The sequence below is a fragment of the Nicotiana tomentosiformis genome, chromosome 2 (assembly GCF_000390325.3).
Source record: "Nicotiana tomentosiformis chromosome 2, ASM39032v3, whole genome shotgun sequence".
Lineage (NCBI taxonomy): Eukaryota > Viridiplantae > Streptophyta > Magnoliopsida > Solanales > Solanaceae > Nicotiana > Nicotiana tomentosiformis.
The window spans coordinates 157,078,446-157,097,717 of record NC_090813.1 but is presented as its reverse complement, the minus strand read 5'-3'; the positions used below and the strand labels follow the sequence as shown (position 1 = coordinate 157,097,717).

At 33.6% G+C, this 19,272-nt stretch overlaps 2 protein-coding genes across 3 annotated transcripts; one reads left to right on the top strand and one right to left on the bottom strand.

Annotated features, from left to right (window-relative positions):
- The first annotated feature begins 1,105 nt into the window (after nt 1–1,105).
- On the top strand, nt 1,106–6,958 carry LOC104113581 (dihydroceramide fatty acyl 2-hydroxylase FAH1-like). Of its 2 annotated transcripts, XR_004511464.2 has the most exons (8): nt 1,106–1,297; nt 4,093–4,158; nt 4,784–4,876; nt 5,185–5,381; nt 5,499–5,604; nt 6,003–6,149; nt 6,525–6,742; nt 6,808–6,958. XR_004511464.2 is itself a non-coding variant. In XM_009623792.4 (7 exons), exons 2-7 carry the CDS (start codon nt 4,108–4,110, stop codon nt 6,639–6,641), a joined length of 711 nt encoding a protein of 236 aa, XP_009622087.1. In that variant the 5' UTR covers nt 1,106–1,297; nt 4,093–4,107; the 3' UTR covers nt 6,642–6,958. The 2 variants fall into 2 exon arrangements, 1 of the variants encoding a protein (XP_009622087.1); XM_009623792.4 differs by having other exon boundaries at nt 6,525–6,958.
- Nucleotides 6,959–8,363: 1,405 nt separating this feature from the next.
- LOC104113583 (dihydroceramide fatty acyl 2-hydroxylase FAH2-like) lies at nt 8,364–13,178 on the bottom strand. The gene is made up of 7 exons (XM_009623793.4): nt 13,026–13,178; nt 12,382–12,441; nt 11,768–11,860; nt 9,998–10,194; nt 9,802–9,907; nt 9,295–9,441; nt 8,364–8,938 (listed from the first exon to the last, which is right to left on the bottom strand). Exons 2-7 carry the CDS (start codon nt 12,430–12,432, stop codon nt 8,822–8,824), a joined length of 711 nt encoding a protein of 236 aa, XP_009622088.1. The 5' UTR covers nt 12,433–12,441; nt 13,026–13,178; the 3' UTR covers nt 8,364–8,821.
- Nucleotides 13,179–19,272: the final 6,094 nt, after the last annotated feature.

The following is a 19,272-nucleotide window of genomic DNA, read 5'->3' as shown; positions in this document are numbered from 1 at the left end:
TAACTGCAATGCTGATGCAAGTTTCTGTTTGGAATGACCATAGTCTGCTAATGTAAACTAAGAAATATTTGCTTGTTATTCAACCTTGGAGCTTTTGTTCTTTGTTTCTTTACATTTTTTTTTGGTGTAGAAGGTGCATAAAGATGATTTATTTTTACTAACAGTTAAATTTACTTCGATCATTAAAATGTTTTGTAATTTTATAAATTTAGTGAAGGGCATAGTTGGCGTGCAAGAACAACCCTTTTATTATCGAGTTCCAATTGATTAATTCTGAAACTCGCTGGATGAACAAATGGGATTACCTCCTATCCTGACATGAAAGAGAAATCACTGGGATAAGAAAGATGGTTCAATCGTTTCCCGAATCACATGGATAATAAAAAAAAAAAAACTAGAGTTGTTCCCATTATTAAGTTCCTTGCGAAATTTTGCTCTTCTATTTACTTTAAACTTGCTCCGGCGTTAGTTCTCCTAAAAGATTCATAGTTCAAGAATCACATTTGGTGCTCGTATGCTAAACATTTGTGGTGCAAAAAAAAAAACTTCAAACTTGGGGCATTAAAATCTGATGCTAATTGAATCAAAATGCTCTGTTTCTTAAACCATATTTGGAAGTTTTGAAGAAATGAAGACGAGGGGTCATGTGGTGTCCACCTTACAAGGATATCAGTGTTACATGTGGTTGAGTATCCATCTTGAACAACTATATTTGAACTACTAGTATAACGTTAGGGTTATTTATAGATCGATGAATAATATAGCAAAAGGTAAGTTAATCCTTTTCTTATAATAGATGGGCATATTTGACCGTTTTCGAACTAACAAACAAGTATAATAGTTTAGGCGAGGCTTTGAAATCCATTTTTTTTCACAATTGACAAAATTACAAATTGCTATTAAGGACCTCTCACTTTAAAAAAACTACAGTATTTCCCCGATGTTGACATGAATGAGTTGTATGCATGAGTGCCAGACTGTCAATCTTAGGAATCGAACGTGATCTGCTGAGATGTTCAAAATCGCTGTAACACAATCTGCGGTCAGGATCTAACCATCCAAATCATCATCTCCAATACTAAAAGATATAAAAAAAGATAAATGAAAAAAGTATATTCTTATTCCCAAATTTTCTTTTTGAACTCCTAAAATATCTCACCTTATATAGGCAGCACCCATTTTCTGTTTTGACTAGTAGTATTTGTGGTCTGTAGAGAGACTTTCTTGCTAAGAAATCCTCTCAACAGAGTCAAAATCTGACCTGAAAAATTATAAAGCTACACGAACATTGTTGCGGGTAAGTGTTTTATTTTCAATTTCTTTTTTTCCTCTTTGGATTACTCTTAGTTTTATTGAACTTTAGCTGTTTGTGAAGTAGATCTCCCATTTTAGCCGGATATATCATACGTCTCGTGTTCGAGCCTATGAATGAAATAATCTTAATAACGAGCGTTCCGCTTTAATGAGCCTTATACAACATAAGTCCGAATAGGTTCCAAAGAAATCTGTTAAAAAAAAAAGACTGTGTGGAATTTTGGGGTTTTATATCTTTTGCTTGTGAATTGAGTGCTGGATACATTGTGGATTTGATTGCCAATTCTGTAAATCACTGTGTTTTTTGTAATCAAACACATTTTCGTAATTTTGTACTACTTTGGAGCAAAGTTCAGATTTTTTTTTTCTGCGATGAAGAGCAAAGTTCAGATTTTGTTGACAAAGTTGTTATAGGTATTTGATTGGTTCTTTACCAGTTAACTTTTTCTTAGTTTTTATTTTTTAATTACATAGGGGTCGGAGAAGGGCAATACTAGTTGGGGAATAGAACCCTCACCAATAAGGTGTGAGCCAACCAACTAACCTACTAAGATTTCCCTTTTACCAGTTAACTAGAAGTGCTTATCGTTATTTTTGTTTCTCAAAACTTGAGTCCATTATTCAACTATCCGAAATTATATGCTAAAGTCACCTTTCTTTTGTTTGTAACAACTAAGTCACTTAACTATGCATACAGCACTCAGAAGGTCAATTTTTGATTGTCAAATATCTATTTTACGCTCTAAATTATCAATTTTTTTAACTTTTTAAATATTATAAGTTTTTTCTCTTTTTAATCTACATTATGGACTTACCTATAGAAAAATATATTTTATTTATAAAATAAAAAATAAAAAATTAGTTTCAGCTAATATAATGACGGAATAATAATATAAGCATAAATTTCAACCATATATAATGTATATTATAAAAATACTTTTATTTAAATAATTATTTTATATTACGTGCATGGAATATATATTTTACAACCTTTATTTTCTTTCATTCTTAATTGTGTAAATAAATTTTTTAATTTTTGTTGTTAATACTAAAATTATTATGAACAAATTATTCTAATTAATTTTTTTACTATGCTCATTATTTTGTTATTCCAGCATTATATATGCTTAAATACTTTTTATTTTTTTAATTTATAAATAAAATTTATTTATTATATAGGTAAGTCCATAATATAAATTAAAAAGGAAAAAATCATAATATTAAAAAGTTGAAAAAAATAAAAAGAAGATAAATGTTTATAATTTAGAGGGTAAAATAGGTATTTGACAATCAAAAATTTGGAAAATCTAGTTGAGTGACCTTGTGAGTGATATAGGCATAGTTAAGTGACTTTGTTGTTACAAAAGAAAGAAAAGTGACTTTAGCAGATAATTTCGGATAGTTGAGTGACCATTTGAGTAATGGACTCCTCAAACCTGTTTTGGTTTTCCTATTTTTCAAAATCATAAATTTTTTTGCTCTTCCCTAAGTATCAACCGTCAAGGCAAAAGTTTTTCTTTTTCTTTTTTAAAAATATGAGTGCTCCCTAATTTTTCATCTGCTAAGCTATAAAAAGTGCCATATATTTGAAATGCTTCAGCTTTCTGGATAGTCATTTCATTTGCGGTTATCTTTTATGATTGAAAATGTTACAGTTTTGTTTTACATTTGCAAGTAATCAAGTATCTGATGAATCAATTGTGTATGTAGAATATTTATTTTGTTGGTCTGTGTTGCTTTAGGTGAATTATTGATTCAAAATTTTCTATTCTTATCAGCTTTCATTTTTATATGTGGTCTGATAGAAGCTTTTGTTGATAATTTGTGCATTGAGTGCTTAAATAGTCTGGATTGCGGAGGCATTTCTTTTTGAATATCTCCATGTTGGCTCTTTTTCACTTTTAAGCCTTAGGCAGTCTGTAATGTTTAACTTAAACAAGGTTAATGATTCAAACCAGGGTAATGACAATGGCAAAATGATTTAAGGCTTCTTTTTAAACTACACATGACATTTGGTATAGTGGTGTTGTCAGGCAATATTATTTTTCTTCTTGATCAATGCATGTCTTAAACTTTGCTTTTGGATCAATATGTGTTTAGATACAACGATGTCTGAGTTCTTAACTTAACATTATGCCTGAACTGAGCTGGGACTAACCTTTTCAAAAAAAAAAAAGGAAAAAGGAGCAAAGAGAGAAAAAGAAAGAAAAAAAGAATTTTTTTTTTGTTACCTTAATATTTATCCCTCTCAAAATGGGTCACTAAGCGAGGAATTGTGCTTGGACAGAGGCTCTGCAAAAGAACAATTGTATGTCTTCTCTAATTTCCATGAGTGTATTGTGGAACAGGTAGATCATGAGAATGATGTTTGCTTGATCACGGTAATCAAACTTGCATGAAATATGCCAAAATATTATTAAGGGTGAAGTCTACTAGCTAGCAAATCCTTCGAGCTAGTTGATGAATACATGTACCCAGTGACATGACTAGTTAATGAAAGACGTCAATTTCTAAGTTGAAGAGGAAGTATAAGTTTAACACAAATCTAATCAGAAAGAAAATATACAACGTCGGATGGCTGATTTTGGTATTGCCTCCTTCTTTGATGGTTTTTATTTTCCCCTATATTGTCTCAAATCAGAGAAAGTAACTTTAAATGGTTGCACTCAAATGGTGGAACTTTTCATCGTCTCCTTTTGCAGTAGATCTTCTCTTGGATGCTTCCTAACATAATTGCATTCTGTTTCCTTCTTTTTTTTTTTGTGTCCTCTCAACTAGCTTCAAACTCCCACGATGGTTGCACAGGGCTTCACTGTGGATTTAAATAAAGCTCTCGTCTTCCAGGTGAAAACTGCAGCTCTTCGTATTTTTGCTTTAGAAGATCAGTTGAGTAAACCATAGTCAATGCTGCCATTAATTTATCTCATAGTTTCTTTCTCCTCATGCTTGTCTGCTACCAATGGTCTAAATCTTTTACATTTGTGTAATTAAAGATTATTTATAATTTGAGTTCATAAAGTAAATGCCTCGTCCCAGTTGTTAACTTGTTATCATATATCTATCTGTGGCCCTCTCCACAAGGTAGAGGTAAGGTCTGCGTACACACTACTCTCCTCAGACCCCACATGTGGGATTACAATTGGTTTGTTGTTGTTATCTGTAGGCCTCAAAATCCTTATGTTTGTTTCTCTTGCCTAAGAGCTCGGAAATAAATATGACAGCAGAAATAAAGAAAGATATACAAAGAGAAGGTGTCTCTTTCCTGACATTTTAGATAAATAAATTAATTCTAGTGATTGTATTATATCCAACTTCTGTTTGTCATGTCAAACCTAATTTTTTAGCCCCTATCATTATTCCCTAACTGGAAAACTAAAAAGAAATAACTCTTTTATCTAACTCATAGTCTCATACCAATAAGATATCTGCTTTTCATTTTTTTTTTTTGACTTCTGGAATATGTTTTCAGGTTGGCCACCTTGGAGAAGCTTATCAAGAATGGGTTCATCAGCCTATTGTTAGCAAGGAAGGACCTCGATTTTTTGAAAGTGATTTTTGGGAGGTATTGCTTTATTTAATTCTTTTCGCCCATGAGACTCAACAGTGTCACTTTTAGTACCCCATGTATTGTTATAGCTATTGTTATTCAGTCTTTTCATTTTCCATGCTCAACCATCTAAAATGAGAACGACATACTTAAGTGCTTTCATTTGTAAGAATTGCTCGAGGGAAATAGAAAACTTGCTACACTCTGAATCTACCTTTGTCAGACAAATGAATCCTGTACTTATAGTAGAATCCATGTAATATCCTTCTGTTTGACAGGAGCTCCATCTATAGTAGTATTGAAATGATTTATTTGTGGAACAGTTTCTGACTCGCACAGTTTGGTGGGCAATTCCAGTCATTTGGCTTCCAGTTGTATGCTATAGTATCTCAGTATCAATTTGGATGGGCCATACTGTTCCCGAGGTGGCATTGATGGTAGTTTTTGGAATTTTTGTGTGGACATTGATGGAATATACTCTTCATCGATTCCTGTTCCATATAAAGACGAAGAGCTATTGGTAAGTACTCTCTGTATCTCTTCTGTCTCCAGATGGAGGAAGTTTTGCACTTCTAGTGTCCTGACAGTTCCGACTCTATCCTTTGACATATTACATAATTGCAACTTGTTATTACAGGGCAAACACGGCTCATTATCTTCTTCATGGTTGTCATCACAAGCATCCTATGGATGGTCTACGCCTTGTTTTTCCTCCTGCTGCCACAGCTATTCTTTGTGTACCGGTATGTTTGATTTTTGAACAACTAGCTTATTTAATATTTACCTGATAACCTATGTGGATATAATTATATGTACACACACAGATTGGCAAAAGTCTCATGTTTTAAGAGGTTACCTTCTATTTAGTGAAAAGAGAAGATGGTATATACCAGTGTTATCAAAGGCTCATTTTAAACCGATCAGTATGTAAAAAAATATAATTTGCACATATGTGTATTAGTTGTTAAGAAGAACATTATGAATGAAATTGTTACTCTTTTCTTGAATTATATATATTTTTTCCTTCATTGCGCTTTTTTTTACTAAAGGCCACACTTAAATTGCGCTTTGCGCTTAAAGCCAAACTCCCTGGAGCTTTTCCGGAGCTTTTGATAGTTGATACGGTGCTTTGTCGTTGCAGTTCTGGAATTTAATCAAACTCATGTCAACTCCCTCTACTGCTCCTGCCTTATTTGGAGGAGGCTTATTGGGCTATGTCATGTATGATGTTACACACTACTACTTGCATCATGCACAACCAACAAGTGAAGTGCCAAAAAATCTCAAGGTAAGTGGCGATACATGATGCACCCCTCTAATGTTTTCAATCTCATTTGTAATTCTCTAATGAGCTTAGCCCATATTACGCTAGCTTTATATCAACCTTTGATTTTATCTGGTTAAGTGTCTTAGTTTTTGAGATGTCTGCTTGTATCATGAGGCATCAGTCTAGCAAAATGCTTATGTGACACTGACGGATTTAGATCTGTACTGGCTTCCTTTCCCATGTTCAATAGTGGTGCCAATTGTGTGATAATGAGGGATTCAGCACTGATGTTTTTCATCTTTGATTTTGTGGGAAATCTTTTGATACTTGTAAGGTATACAAAAAGGATTAAACGATGTTTAACCCTACAATCTTTTTCCTGTTTTGTCTTGGCAGAAATATCATTTGAATCATCATTTTCGCATCCAGACCAAAGGTTTTGGTATCACTTCCTCTTTCTGGGACAAGGTGTTTGGGACGCTACCAAAATCGAAATCAGCCAAGAGCAAATGATTCCTTTTGGAGGAGAATCACATATTTAAGCATTATTAAGTAGAAAGGGTAAACATCTTTCTTTTCATCCTTACATTCTTTCATCTGCTGTTACATGTCTTCTACATTTCAATTGGTAAAGTGGGCACCTCTGCTATGTGCCTGACTTGTGAAAGGGTTACATAACCTAATTGCAAAAAAAATGTCTTCATCAGTCCATCTAGGTTGTATTTAGGTTTTCCATTGGACTGCATGTTGGGTAAGTTGCCATCGTCTATTGGTCTGGAAAATTATATCCGGTTAATATATGTAGCGGAGGTTCTATTTATTTCGTTTCATTTTTGTGGAGAAACTAGCCCAAGTTGTACTCCTGTCCTGAAGTGACCTACTTGCTTCATTTTCTGTCTAAATTAAACGTTGATAGATTATCATTTTAGAAATATACAAAATATAGCAAACTGTGGATTTAGAATTAATTGACTATAATATCACGATAAAGAAAAGTATTACAGCCAAACAAATGAGATGCTATGAAGGAAGAGTATGATCCCAGAGGGTTTTTTGGCAACACGTCGGAAGACTTCTGGCAAAAGAATTGTTCAAGTTCTTTTCATTTTTGATGGTTTTTAAGGCCAAAACTTTGTGTGGACCAATATTTCAATTTTATTATTAATTCCCTAACAAGGCCTAATAATTAGATCATATAATGCTACATTTCTTCCCGTCTTCAATTATTTTCTATGAGAGACTAATAAATAGTTTAAGACTGAACTACTTACCATTTAAAATAGGTTACGATTGAAAATAATAAAAGTTGGATTTTTTTTATAATCCATAATGATGGTGATAAATGTATAAACTACAAGAATAAGCAAAATAAGTGGCGTTATTGAGGTAAGGTCGTAGAGGTCTCATTTTCACAAGATTCTAACCTATTCTTGTGAAAAAGGATAGAAAGATTTAAAACTCCGTTTTTGTCTCAGAAAAAAACAATGAGAAAAGGATTGAAAGATTGAAATTTGCATATTGGTAAAGCTGCGATTATCCTTGGGATGATAAAAAAAATATTAGGTATTTTTTTCTAGCTACAATAGAAGAGTCAAGATATGCATAGGCTGGTCCGAACATGATTGTTGTAAAAAAATAAGATAAAAGGCTAAAAGTGTCAAAGAATCTCTCCAGGCAATTAAGCAGTTGTGCATGCATCTCAGTGCCATAAATTTGAAAGAGTAGTCAGCGGATAACCCAACAATCGCAAAATGAAAAGCAAAAATATCAAGTTCATAGATTACATATTAGAGGAACTAATAAAGTGAAAACTTTCCGAAAAGAATACATATCACACACGCGAAAAAGAAAAGAGAGTAATTATGCGCCATAGATGAAAAGCTTACGTCTGTGCACCCACAGCAGACGGAAACAGCTCATTTCTTCTTTTTACTGTGTGAAAAACTTTTACTAAAAGAGTTTTCACTAATAAAAGCATATTATTCGCGATGTGTCTGTCATTTTACTTGACGCAATGATGAAACATATCAAATATACTGTATGCGGCCCGTAGAGTAATTCTGCGGCCGTATAGTGGGCCGCAAAAATATCTTCTTTTGCCAAAACTTTTCCTTTTCTTCTTCAACCCAAAAAGTTCGTACCAATCTCTACATTCGTCAACACATAAGCCTAACTCGGCACCACGATATGACCAACCGATTTGCATAAATATTGAAGGTTATTGTCAAAATCTAATTGCACAATAGAAAAGTAACAGACATTCATAATAAGATAAGTAATAGACTACATATTGTCCAAGTATTTCTTTCTCATAGTACACTTCAAGAAACACTACTTTACAATGTGAACCACATGTGTGTCACCCTAATGTATTTTCATCGCGAGAAAGAGTTCCTAAAAGACTTAAAAACCAAAAGTAAGGGAAATTATAGATCGGAATGAACAAAAGCAGAAAAATAGGCTACAAATTTGAGGCCCCCCCACCCCCCAAAAAAAAAAAAAGAAGAAAGAGAAATAGAAAACAAAACATATACTTGTTGGGTTAGTCACATTAACAGCAATTTTTCATATTTATATTTTTCTCCGACAGTATGAAATGAACACTGCCATTATCATTCTTCCCTTTTTCAGCTAGACTCAAAGAACAAAAGTTTGTAGCAGCTCATGAGAAACTTCTCAAGCCTCAGTTTAATTCATCCAATTTTCTTGCTAGATTTTGGAGGTAGTGTACCAAAGATCTTGTCCCAAAAGTCTGAAGTAATTCCAAATCCCTTATCTTGAACTTTGAAGTGGTGGTCCATATGATATCTCTATAATACACCACACCAAGGAAATAAAAGGAAAAAAGAATAACACATTAATAAAAGTTAAAAACAAAACATTAACAAGAACAAACGTCTCCACGAGTAATTCACATTTAATATTATGTTTCTTTTTTATTTAGGCATTCGATATCCGAAATTTAATGGTCTGTCTAATCCACTAAGGGCTTCTACAAAAAGTTTTATCATGTTTATGTAACTAAATAAAATCGCATAAGGTAAGATAAGTGATAGGATAATTAACATGATAATTATCCTATTTTACTTTATCATGTACACTAGACTAGATGTGACCATTCAGAATACAAGTAATACATATGTAAATTCTTGGATAAAAAATCTACCTTGAGAGAATGGGAAACTCCTTTCAATGGCTTCCCATGGTGTAAGTAGTAATGGGTGCAGTCATACATGATATAACCCAACAAACCTCCTCCTAGAAAGGCAGGGGCATAGGTGAAAGGTACTAACAGCTTTACTAGACTCCATAGCTGCAGTAAATGATAGTAGAATATCAGAATATAAGAACAACTTCACTGTGAAAAAATGCAAAACAATGCTTCAATCGAGAACTAAGTTGTATGTGGAAACAGCTTCTTGCATAAATGTAAGATAAAATTGCGTACAATAGAGCCAATGTGATTGGTCTTTTCTAGAACCGCCATAGCGAGAACAAGATTGGTTTTTTCCTGTTACTGCTTAGTATCATCGCCATTGTCATGGTTATTATTATAGAAAGAATATCTTGACTTGAAATTTGCCAAGAATAGAAAAAAAAATATAACAATTGGGATACAGGAAATAGTAATATTGATAACTGAAGTAAGTATCAGTAATCAGTAGAAACTTACAGGGACAAGAAGAATAGCAGTAGCAGCAGGGGGAAAGACAAGCCTTAGTCCATCCATTGGGTGCTTATGGTGACAACCATGAATAAGATAGTGAAGTGTGTTTCCCCTGGCAATAAAATTCGTGCTCTTAAATTAAACTTGGAAATGAACATATTATATTATATATATAAGAAATAGGATATAGGTAGGTACGTACCAATATCCAGATGGTTTCATGTGAAAAAGAAAACGATGTAAAGAGTACTCCAGCAATGTCCAAGTAAAGATGCCAGCAACAAGAGTTGCAGCTAAGTGAGGAGAAGGAAGCCCTCTGTTTGCAGATATTGAAACCAACCACCCTACCACTGGTACCCACACTGAAGGAATTGCCCACCATGGGGTCCGAGTCAAAAACTGTTTCACATCAAACATTACCAACTCAAATCTTGTTTCTATTAAGGGGAAATAAAATACATCCTATTCACACTGTAAATTCATCCGTGTAATTAATTATACTGTTGTAACAAGCTTGTCTGTGTTATGTATATACTTTATTATTGATTTGATAGTATAAAAATTCTTCTATACTATGGTATAGTCATCAGTGTGAGGAAGAAATAAATAATATCTTCTTACTCTTAGAGTTAGATCTTAAAGGAAAAATCGCAAGTATTCTAGGTGCCCATGTGACTCGTGATTGGATGGATGAAAGCGAAGAGAGACGAGGTGAGATCAAAATGCTCTTGTTAAACCACCTAGTATTAGTCAAAAATTCATTTATTTAGCCAAATGCCCAAATCATTAGTCTGTTACAAGTTAAAAACTCGTTTTTTCCTCCTTCCAAATACCCTCTCTTTTTTCTTTTCAGAAAGTTAGTGTGCTACATTTCTATTCTTAAAGTTCACGTTAGGAAGATAAATACGTTTTAGATAACTAAATCTTAATAAGAAATTATATTCTCTTTTACATGTCTAATGAATTGAATAATCAGAGTGAGTTTAAGTATACATTGTAAATTTTTAAACTACCAGGTTTTTCAAATGATATCTACAAGTAAGCTCCTTTAATTGTAAAATTTATAATCTAAAAAATAAGGCAAATTGCCTACTAAAATAGGTAAAGATAACATGATAGTATTAAAACTGCTTAAACTTAAAAGAGACTTTTTCGTATATATACAGAATTTAAACTTATTTACCCGGTTTATCTAAGTTTTTCTATTTTCAGAAAGTAACTAATTTTTTTTTACAAAATATATACAAATTCAGTCAAAATCTACAATTTAAATAATTTTTTTGGTATAGTATCTGGTCAAAACTACAATTTACATATAATTTTTATATCGTTTATATACAATTATGTTAGTTGTATATATTTTGTATGTTGTTTCTACGCCCGACATACAAAAAATATATAATTTGTTTAGTCTTTTTTTTCGAGTTTCAATTTAAAATTTCAACCAAAACCACCTCGAATCTTCACCAAATTCTCTCAAAATTGAGATTTAAACTCCAAAGGATGTTCCCAATCATTTGCAACAACACCCAATCCAAACAAATAATAATTTTACAAAATTTAATTTTCGAAACTTTTTAATGTTTGTCAATGAAGATTCGCTATATCAATTACGTTCTAACTCTGAAATTGTAAAAAAAGAACTTTCGTTAACAAGCAAACAAATTGTCATTATTGTTCAAATGGTTTTCCTTTGAACTATACCATTAATCGGACCATGCTCATAGAAGAAAATCTTAATGTCAAGGGGCAGAGAATATGAGCCTAAACTTTGTATGCAGCAAGCTTCAGGTTGTAACTACTGGGCCACATAACTTAAGCTTCTAGGTTAGATGATGAAGAAGAGGGAGAGAAAATAGGGAAGATTAAATTCTAAGACATTATATAATGGGTAAATCTTCAATATTGATGTAAATAAGTTTTTAAAGTACTGTAGTATAGATATGTAAAAATCTCTAACTTTAAAAATTACCTCTAAAAGTCCATTTGCAAAAAATTTTGGGCTTTCTTTGGTGATAATTGGCTGATGAACCCACTCCTCGTATGCATCTCCAAGATGGCCGACCTATTAAAAGGTACATGCTTTATTAGAAAAAACTAGAAAATGTAAAGTAGATGAAATAAAAAGATATGATCCTTTATAGTGTTTGGTTCAAAAGGAGAAACGGAAAAGGAAGGAAAAGTTGCTTTATTTTTCAATCATATAAAAAATCCAACTTTCTTCTAAACTACTTCAAATTGTCAACTGAGCATAAGATGAAAGTAAGTTTTTAGGAAGGAAAAGTAGCCTGTGCTTTATTCTCTTGCTATTCTTCTATCCAACCAAGCAAAGAATTTTTTTTCTTTCAAAAAAGCACTTTTTACGTTTATTTCTTTTGTTGAAAGGTTTATTTAAATTATTTCATTAAAAAATTACAAGAGCTTTGTTTTCATGAAATAATACAAGACTATAAAGCAAATCACAATTCCTTTGGACAGTGATAAAATAGTTTCGTATACGTATGACACGAATTAGGAAGATGTAAGTTTCTCTTGAAGATGATGCAAATTCTTGTATGAAAATATAAAGACGTAAAGAGATCTAACCTGGAAAACGAGTGGCTTATTCAAATCCACTGTGAATCCCTGTGCCACCATCTTGGCACCCTTTTTTATTACATGAGTAGGAACAAATTAATCATGATGTATTAAAAATAATAAAAATTATACTCATTTTGAGATACATATATATATTAAACTTAAATTGAATATTCCATCTCTCTAACGATGACTGCCCTTTTTTGCTAACTTAGAATATACCAACGTTATCTTTAACTAATGATTCCAAACCCAATAACTTTATGTTATTCGAATCTTCTTAGTATCAAAAATTGAATCAATTCAATCTCAACAAATACACAAAACTAGATTACGTTCCAGATCTTTGAGAACACTACGAACCAATTAAACCTTTAGATGACAAAGATATGGCAACAATTAGAAGATGATAAGTCATGTCCCATGCAAAGGAAAAATGATCTTGTTTCTAGATCCCCTCATTGATTTATCTTTATAAATCTAAGTTTTGATAGTTAGAGTTATCCGGAAAATACATGTTGCAGATGGTAAAGAAAAATGAATGTTGTTTTGACATGACAAAAATTGATTGCTTGAACATTATTAATTTGCAATCGAAATCCTTAAAGAGAATACATCCTAGAAAAGATCGAAGAAGAGTAATAGAAGACAACCTAATGACACTGCTGTTTGATCTCTGAAGCAGATGACTAGTTTCGAGAACCAGATAACAAATTTCTTCTTTAATGTGAGGGAAGAAATTAGAAAACCAAGATGAAAAGAATGGGAAAGGGTAAAAACTAGTAGATATATCAAGTCTCCGACTTAATCGTCAGAGAAAAAGGAGAAAACGATGGAATTTACTTAAGAAATAAGATAACAATGGGAAATTAGAATTGTTGCGTTTGAATGGTTAGAGGTTGCGAATATTTAGGACAGCCCTACGCAAGGAAGCAATTTAGCAGAACCTCAAAATAAATACATATTTAATGCTGAACACTAAAATTATATTTAAAAGGAGTAGAAATTTTTGTATTAATTATATGTTTCGTTTACTCATGCCCTCTTCCCAAATTTCTAGTTATCCCGTTTTTTGAAATTAAAGGTAATAATTCTGCAACTATTGATTTTAAGTAATTTATGTATTACATTAATAGTTAGTGGGAGGAGATTTAAATTGTATAGATAGGTGAAGCATTCGTAATGGTTAAGACTTGAGAGTTTGAAATTAGATCGATTATACAGTTGTTCAAAAGCCTTCAAACTCTCATCTTGATTTCTCATAACTGAAAAAAGAAAAAGAAATTAAATGTAATTATGCATCTCTTATCCGTTCAAGAAACATATCATATTTAATGGTCCAAGGGTGACAAATGAGTTGTTTGAGTATTTGAGCTGATGAAGATGGACTGATTCATTAAATGAGTCATTGCTCAACTATGCTCAAAGTTCATTTGAGTTAAGATGGGCCGGGTCAAGATTAGCTAAACAATGAGTTGTAACCCAACACGCTTAAATTGTCCAAGTCTTTGCAATATTCTCAACTTTTAAACAAGAATACAAAACAATTACAAATAGGATAATAAAAAAAAATACATAACAAAAAAGATATTCGATGCCTATATAATTCCCTTTAATTTAATAGAGATTTCATTCATTAAAATTCAGACATTATTATTGAGAATAATAGAATAAAATTTAAAATAAAATATTATTTCAAGAGTAATAAAATATATATCTCCTATTATTTCACAAAAAGAAAGCGAGAAGACAAAAATATCAAACAAAGTACATGCTAATAAAAATATCTATTAATAATGTAATAATACTAAATATTGGATAATATAATAAAAAAAAATACAGAACAAAAAAGTTATTCGATGCATATATAAGTCCATTTAATTTAATAAAATTTTTATTCATTAAAATTTAAATACTATTGTTGAGAACAACATAATAAAATTTTAAAATAAAAAAATATTTCAAGAGTAATAAAATGTATATCTTCTCTTATATTACAAAAAAGAAGCGAGAAGACAAAAATATTAAACAAAGTAATATGCTAATAAAAATTTCTATTAACAATGTAATAATACTAAACATTAGATAATATAATAAAGAAAAATACAGAACAAAAAAGTTATTCGATGCCTATATAAATTCCTTTAATTTAATAGAGATTTTATTATTAGGTATATCGTATTGACAAATAAGATGACAATTGAACTTTATTAAAGCGAATCTTATATGTTAAAACAAGCCCGATCACAATTTATTTTAATTATATTTTTTCATATTGACCGCGCATCGCGCGAGTACACTACTAATCATCTTTAATGGTCCAAGCTAGGGGTGGCAAATGAGTTATTGTATTTGGGCTGATCACGATGGACTGACTCATTAAAAGGGTCATTGCTCAACTCTGCCCAAAGTTCACCTGGGATAAGATGAGCCGGGTCAAGATGTGCTAAACAATAGGTTGTAACTCAACCCGCTCAAATTGACCCAAATCTTTGCAATATTCTCAACTTTTAAACAAGCACACAAAAAAATTATCTTATCTTTTGGAATAAATGTCAATTCATGCCAAATGATTTCTTTTCTCAATTTGGATTTAGAATTTTATTTTATAGTTCTTCATTACCAGCAAATGTCAGAATAATTAAAAAGTAAAAAAATTAGAACTTCTCACCCACCGCAACCCACCTCCCACCACCCCAATCCCCACCCCATCCCTAAATAAAAATATCATTTAGAGTACTTTCTTGTAGTATTGTAGATAAAGTCTTCAGCCTAATAATTTCAACAAAATGAATATTTTCTTTTTATGATGTAGATAAAATGTATTCTTTCATTTCAATAAAATAAGTACTTTCTTTTCATGATGTAGAAAAATATTTTCTTTTTCACAAAATGAGTACTTTCTTTTTAAGTTGTAGAAAAATTATTTTCTTTTATGAAAAAACATGCAGGCTTAGCCCAAAGCGGACAATATCATGGCGGAGTGTGGCGTGGGGCCCAACGCCTTTGCCCGTCTACGGGGTTTACGACCTTTACCCATAGCTTTGAAGACGCATACACAACCTTTGGGCTTCGGTGACTGTAAATATTCAAGATCACGTAGGTGACACACAGTTAATCTCCATATTAGCCCATGAATAGTGATGGGTCATGTGAAATTTAGTTCAATGGGAAGATTGTTGGATGTGTATGAAAACAATCCCACATGAAAAGTAGAAAAGAAAAAGAAGCTATTTATAAGAAGTTAGATACTTTTAATCGTATGAGACTTTTAAAATCGTACGATTTTGACCCAGAATGAATAATATCACACCATGGTAATGGTATCTTTGAGTCGTTTTAGTCCAACATAGCCTAAGAACCATATTTCTCTACGATTAAAGGTTTGTAGTCCCTCCGTTAATTTTGTTGTGAAATCTATATGGGATATTTCTCTCATTTTTTCCTCACTTTAATCGACTTAACTAAGAACCCGTTTGGCCAAGCTGCAAAAAATTACTTATTTTGAAAAGTACTTTTGTTCAAAAATGCTTTTCGAAAAAGTACTTTTAAAATATAAGCATTTGTTTGAGAATTACTGTTTGCGATATTTGATAAGCAAATTGCGTTTGGTCAATATTTCTGAAAAGTACTTTTGAGTGTCAAATTACGATAAAGACAGTAAAGATTTACTTTACAATTAACATTATTTTAAAAAGAAAATTTTGAATATTTATTATAAAAGAATTTAATTAATTTCTTATTTTTATGTAATTAAATAAAACATAAAAGTAATATATATTAAATATTTAATCAATATAAAATATAAGTATATAAAAGCAATAATATTGATAGGAATATATGTGCTAGCAAGTTACATGAATGAAAAATACTATCAATTCTTGAGAAAACAACAAACTAAGTAGTATTGTATTATATCAACTATATTATATGCATGCACACCAAAAAGAAAATATTAATAAAACTACAAACTGGAGATCATATTTATTAGTATACTACAAAAGAAAATAAAATAAAATCATATATTATGAAAAAGTTCTTGAATCTGGTGATTAGCCTTGTTATTTCAAAGAGTAATATGAGACGAATAAAAGAAGAAATCGCGAAAGAGAAAAGAATAAGATAAAAAGAATAAAAATACGGTGAAAATAAAAAAGAGAAAGATAAAAAAAAGTAAAGGTTAAATTAATAAGGAATAATTTAGGAAATATAAATTTATGTTAAGGATATTTTATCGTAAAAAAATAATTTTCTGCTTCTGCTTCTGCTTCTTGGAAGAAGTTAGAATTTGTAACTTTTTCCCAAAAGCAGAAAAACTGCTTCTACTGTTGCTCCAAAGTACTTTTCTGTTTTGACCTCCCGTAAACTTGGCCAAACATACTCTAAATATGTTAAAGAAAAGAAGGTTAGAGTCTAAATATGGACATGCCAGTGTTGGCCGCTAAATCAGACGATAAGGGAATTTCCGTGGGATTGTTAGATTGTTCACCAACAATTGCTTCTTCAACACGAACTATGTCGTGTCCTTCTTACTCTCCTGTAACACTCTTTGGTTCAATGAACTCTTTGTACGTATACATTGAGTAAGAATGATCTGTAACAACCTTGTAACTTTCCGTACTGTTAATGTTGAAAGTGGGCTGTAACATTCGAACTCGTCATTACTTTCAGTCCAAAAGTTAGATTTGTTACGTATTGTGTGGGTTATACTCACGCTACACCTTGCATCCTATGTGCAGATCCAAGTATTTTCGGTCACGGTGGTTGCTGATTTGCAGAGTTCAGACATTCAGAGATCATCGACGTAGCTGCTTGGCGTCCGCAGACCTTGACTCTCCTCCCTTATCTTTCAGTTTATTTATTCAGTTCTACTTTTTAGATAGTGTACCAGACTATGTCATTATGTAAATGCTCATGTACTCAGTAACACCTCGGTTTGGGAAAACTTATGTATTGAATTATGACATTCTATCCATTTTTATGAGATTTTATTTAATTAAACTGTTTTAGTATATTTCAAAGATTAAAAGTGTTGTAAATATCTGAGTAGTCGGCTTGCCTAGTACCATGATAGGCGCCATCACGAAGGGTTGAGTTTTGGGTCGTGACAAGTTGGTATCAGAGCCTAGGTTACATAGGTCTCACGAGTCATGAGCAGGTTTAGTAGAGTCTTACGGATCGGTACAGAGATGTCTGTACTTATCTTCGAGAGGCTGCCGAACCCTTAGGAAACTTCACATTCTTGTATTCTTGTCGTGCAAATTTGTTAATTCTGGGAGCTAAACTTATGTTATTCTATTCTCTCATAGATGGTGAGGACACGTGCTACCGGGCAGGACGGACATCCACCAGTACCACCAGCTAGGACCACGAGAGGCCGGGGTCGCAGTAAGGGCCGCGGTAGGGGCATAGGTGCAACTTGTACAACAGCTAGAGCAGCACCTGCAGATCCACCAATTGCTCTAGCTGAGGAGCATGTACCACATATGGGTGAGCTAGTGGGGCAAGCTCAGGCACCAAAAGTGCCCATTGTGATTACAGGCCTTTAGGAGGCTTTGGCTCAGATTTTGACCATGTGCACTAGCCTTGCTCAGGTGGTTTCTGTTCAGACCGCGCCAGCCACTTCTCAGGATGAGGGAGGGGGGGAGGATACTTAGACTCCCGCCGCCCGTACTCCAGAGCAAGTGATGCAGGGACTTCAGACACTGGGGTTACTACCGGCCCAGCCAGTTGCAGTTGCTCAGGCCTAGGTGGGTCCCGTTATGACTGATGATGAGCAGAGGAGACTAGAGAGATTTGGGAGGCTCCAGCCTCCATCATTTAGTGGGGCTGAGTCAGAGGATGCCCATGACTTCTTGGATAGGTGCCAGCGGATTCTTCACATGGCGGGTATTCTGGAGACCAGTGGGGTCTCATTCAATACTTTTCAGTTTACTGGGGCTGCCTTTAGATGGTGGGAGGCCTATGAGAGGCGTATGCCAGTTGGCGCAACACCACTTACATGGCTTGAGTTCTCCGTTGTCTTCTTGGAGAAGTTTATGCCACAGACTCACAAAGAGGAGCTGCGCAGACAATTTGAGCAGCTACATCAGGATGACATGTTTGTGACCCAGTATGAGATGAGGTTTTCAGAGTTTACTCGTCACGCAGTTTGGTTGGTTCCCACTGATAGGGAGTGGATTAGGAGGTTTATTGATGGCCTCTACTATCAGTACCATTTTGTTATGACTTGGGAGATTGTATCAGGTGCTACGTTAGACGAGGTGGTTGATATTGCTCGGCGGCTAGAGATGGTTCGTAGTTAGGAGCGTGAGGAGAGGGAGGCCAAGAGGCCTCGTGGTTTGGGTGGTTTCAGTGGTGTTCCTTTTGGGGGACAGTCCTACCACAGCAGGGGTCGTCCTTATAGGCCCGCTCAGATGGCTCGTCCAGTTCATCGTGGTGCATCATCCAACTATGGTTCGTACAATGCTAGACCAGGTCAAACATTTCTCAATGCCCCCAGCTCAGAGTTCATCTCGTGCACCTTTAGTTCAGGGTTCATCTGCACCAGGTTCCTCTGGTAGTTATTCTGGTTCTTGGGGTCCGCCTTAGTATTTGCAACCATTTTTCGAGAGGGGATATTTCGAGTGCGGAGAGTTGGGTCATGTGAATAAGTTTTGTCCCCACCTTACCGGAGGTCCAGTTCAGCCGAGGAGTCACGCCATGACTTCAGCACCAGTTACTTCACCACCCGTCCAGCCAGCTCGGGGTGGGGCTTAGGCAGCTAGGGGTCGCCCTAGAGGGGGAGGCCGATCAGGTGGCGGCCATGCCCGATTCTATGCTATTCTTGCCAGGCCAGATGTCGTTGCTTTAGTTACAGTGATCACATGTATTGTCTCAGTATGCCACATGGATGCTTCT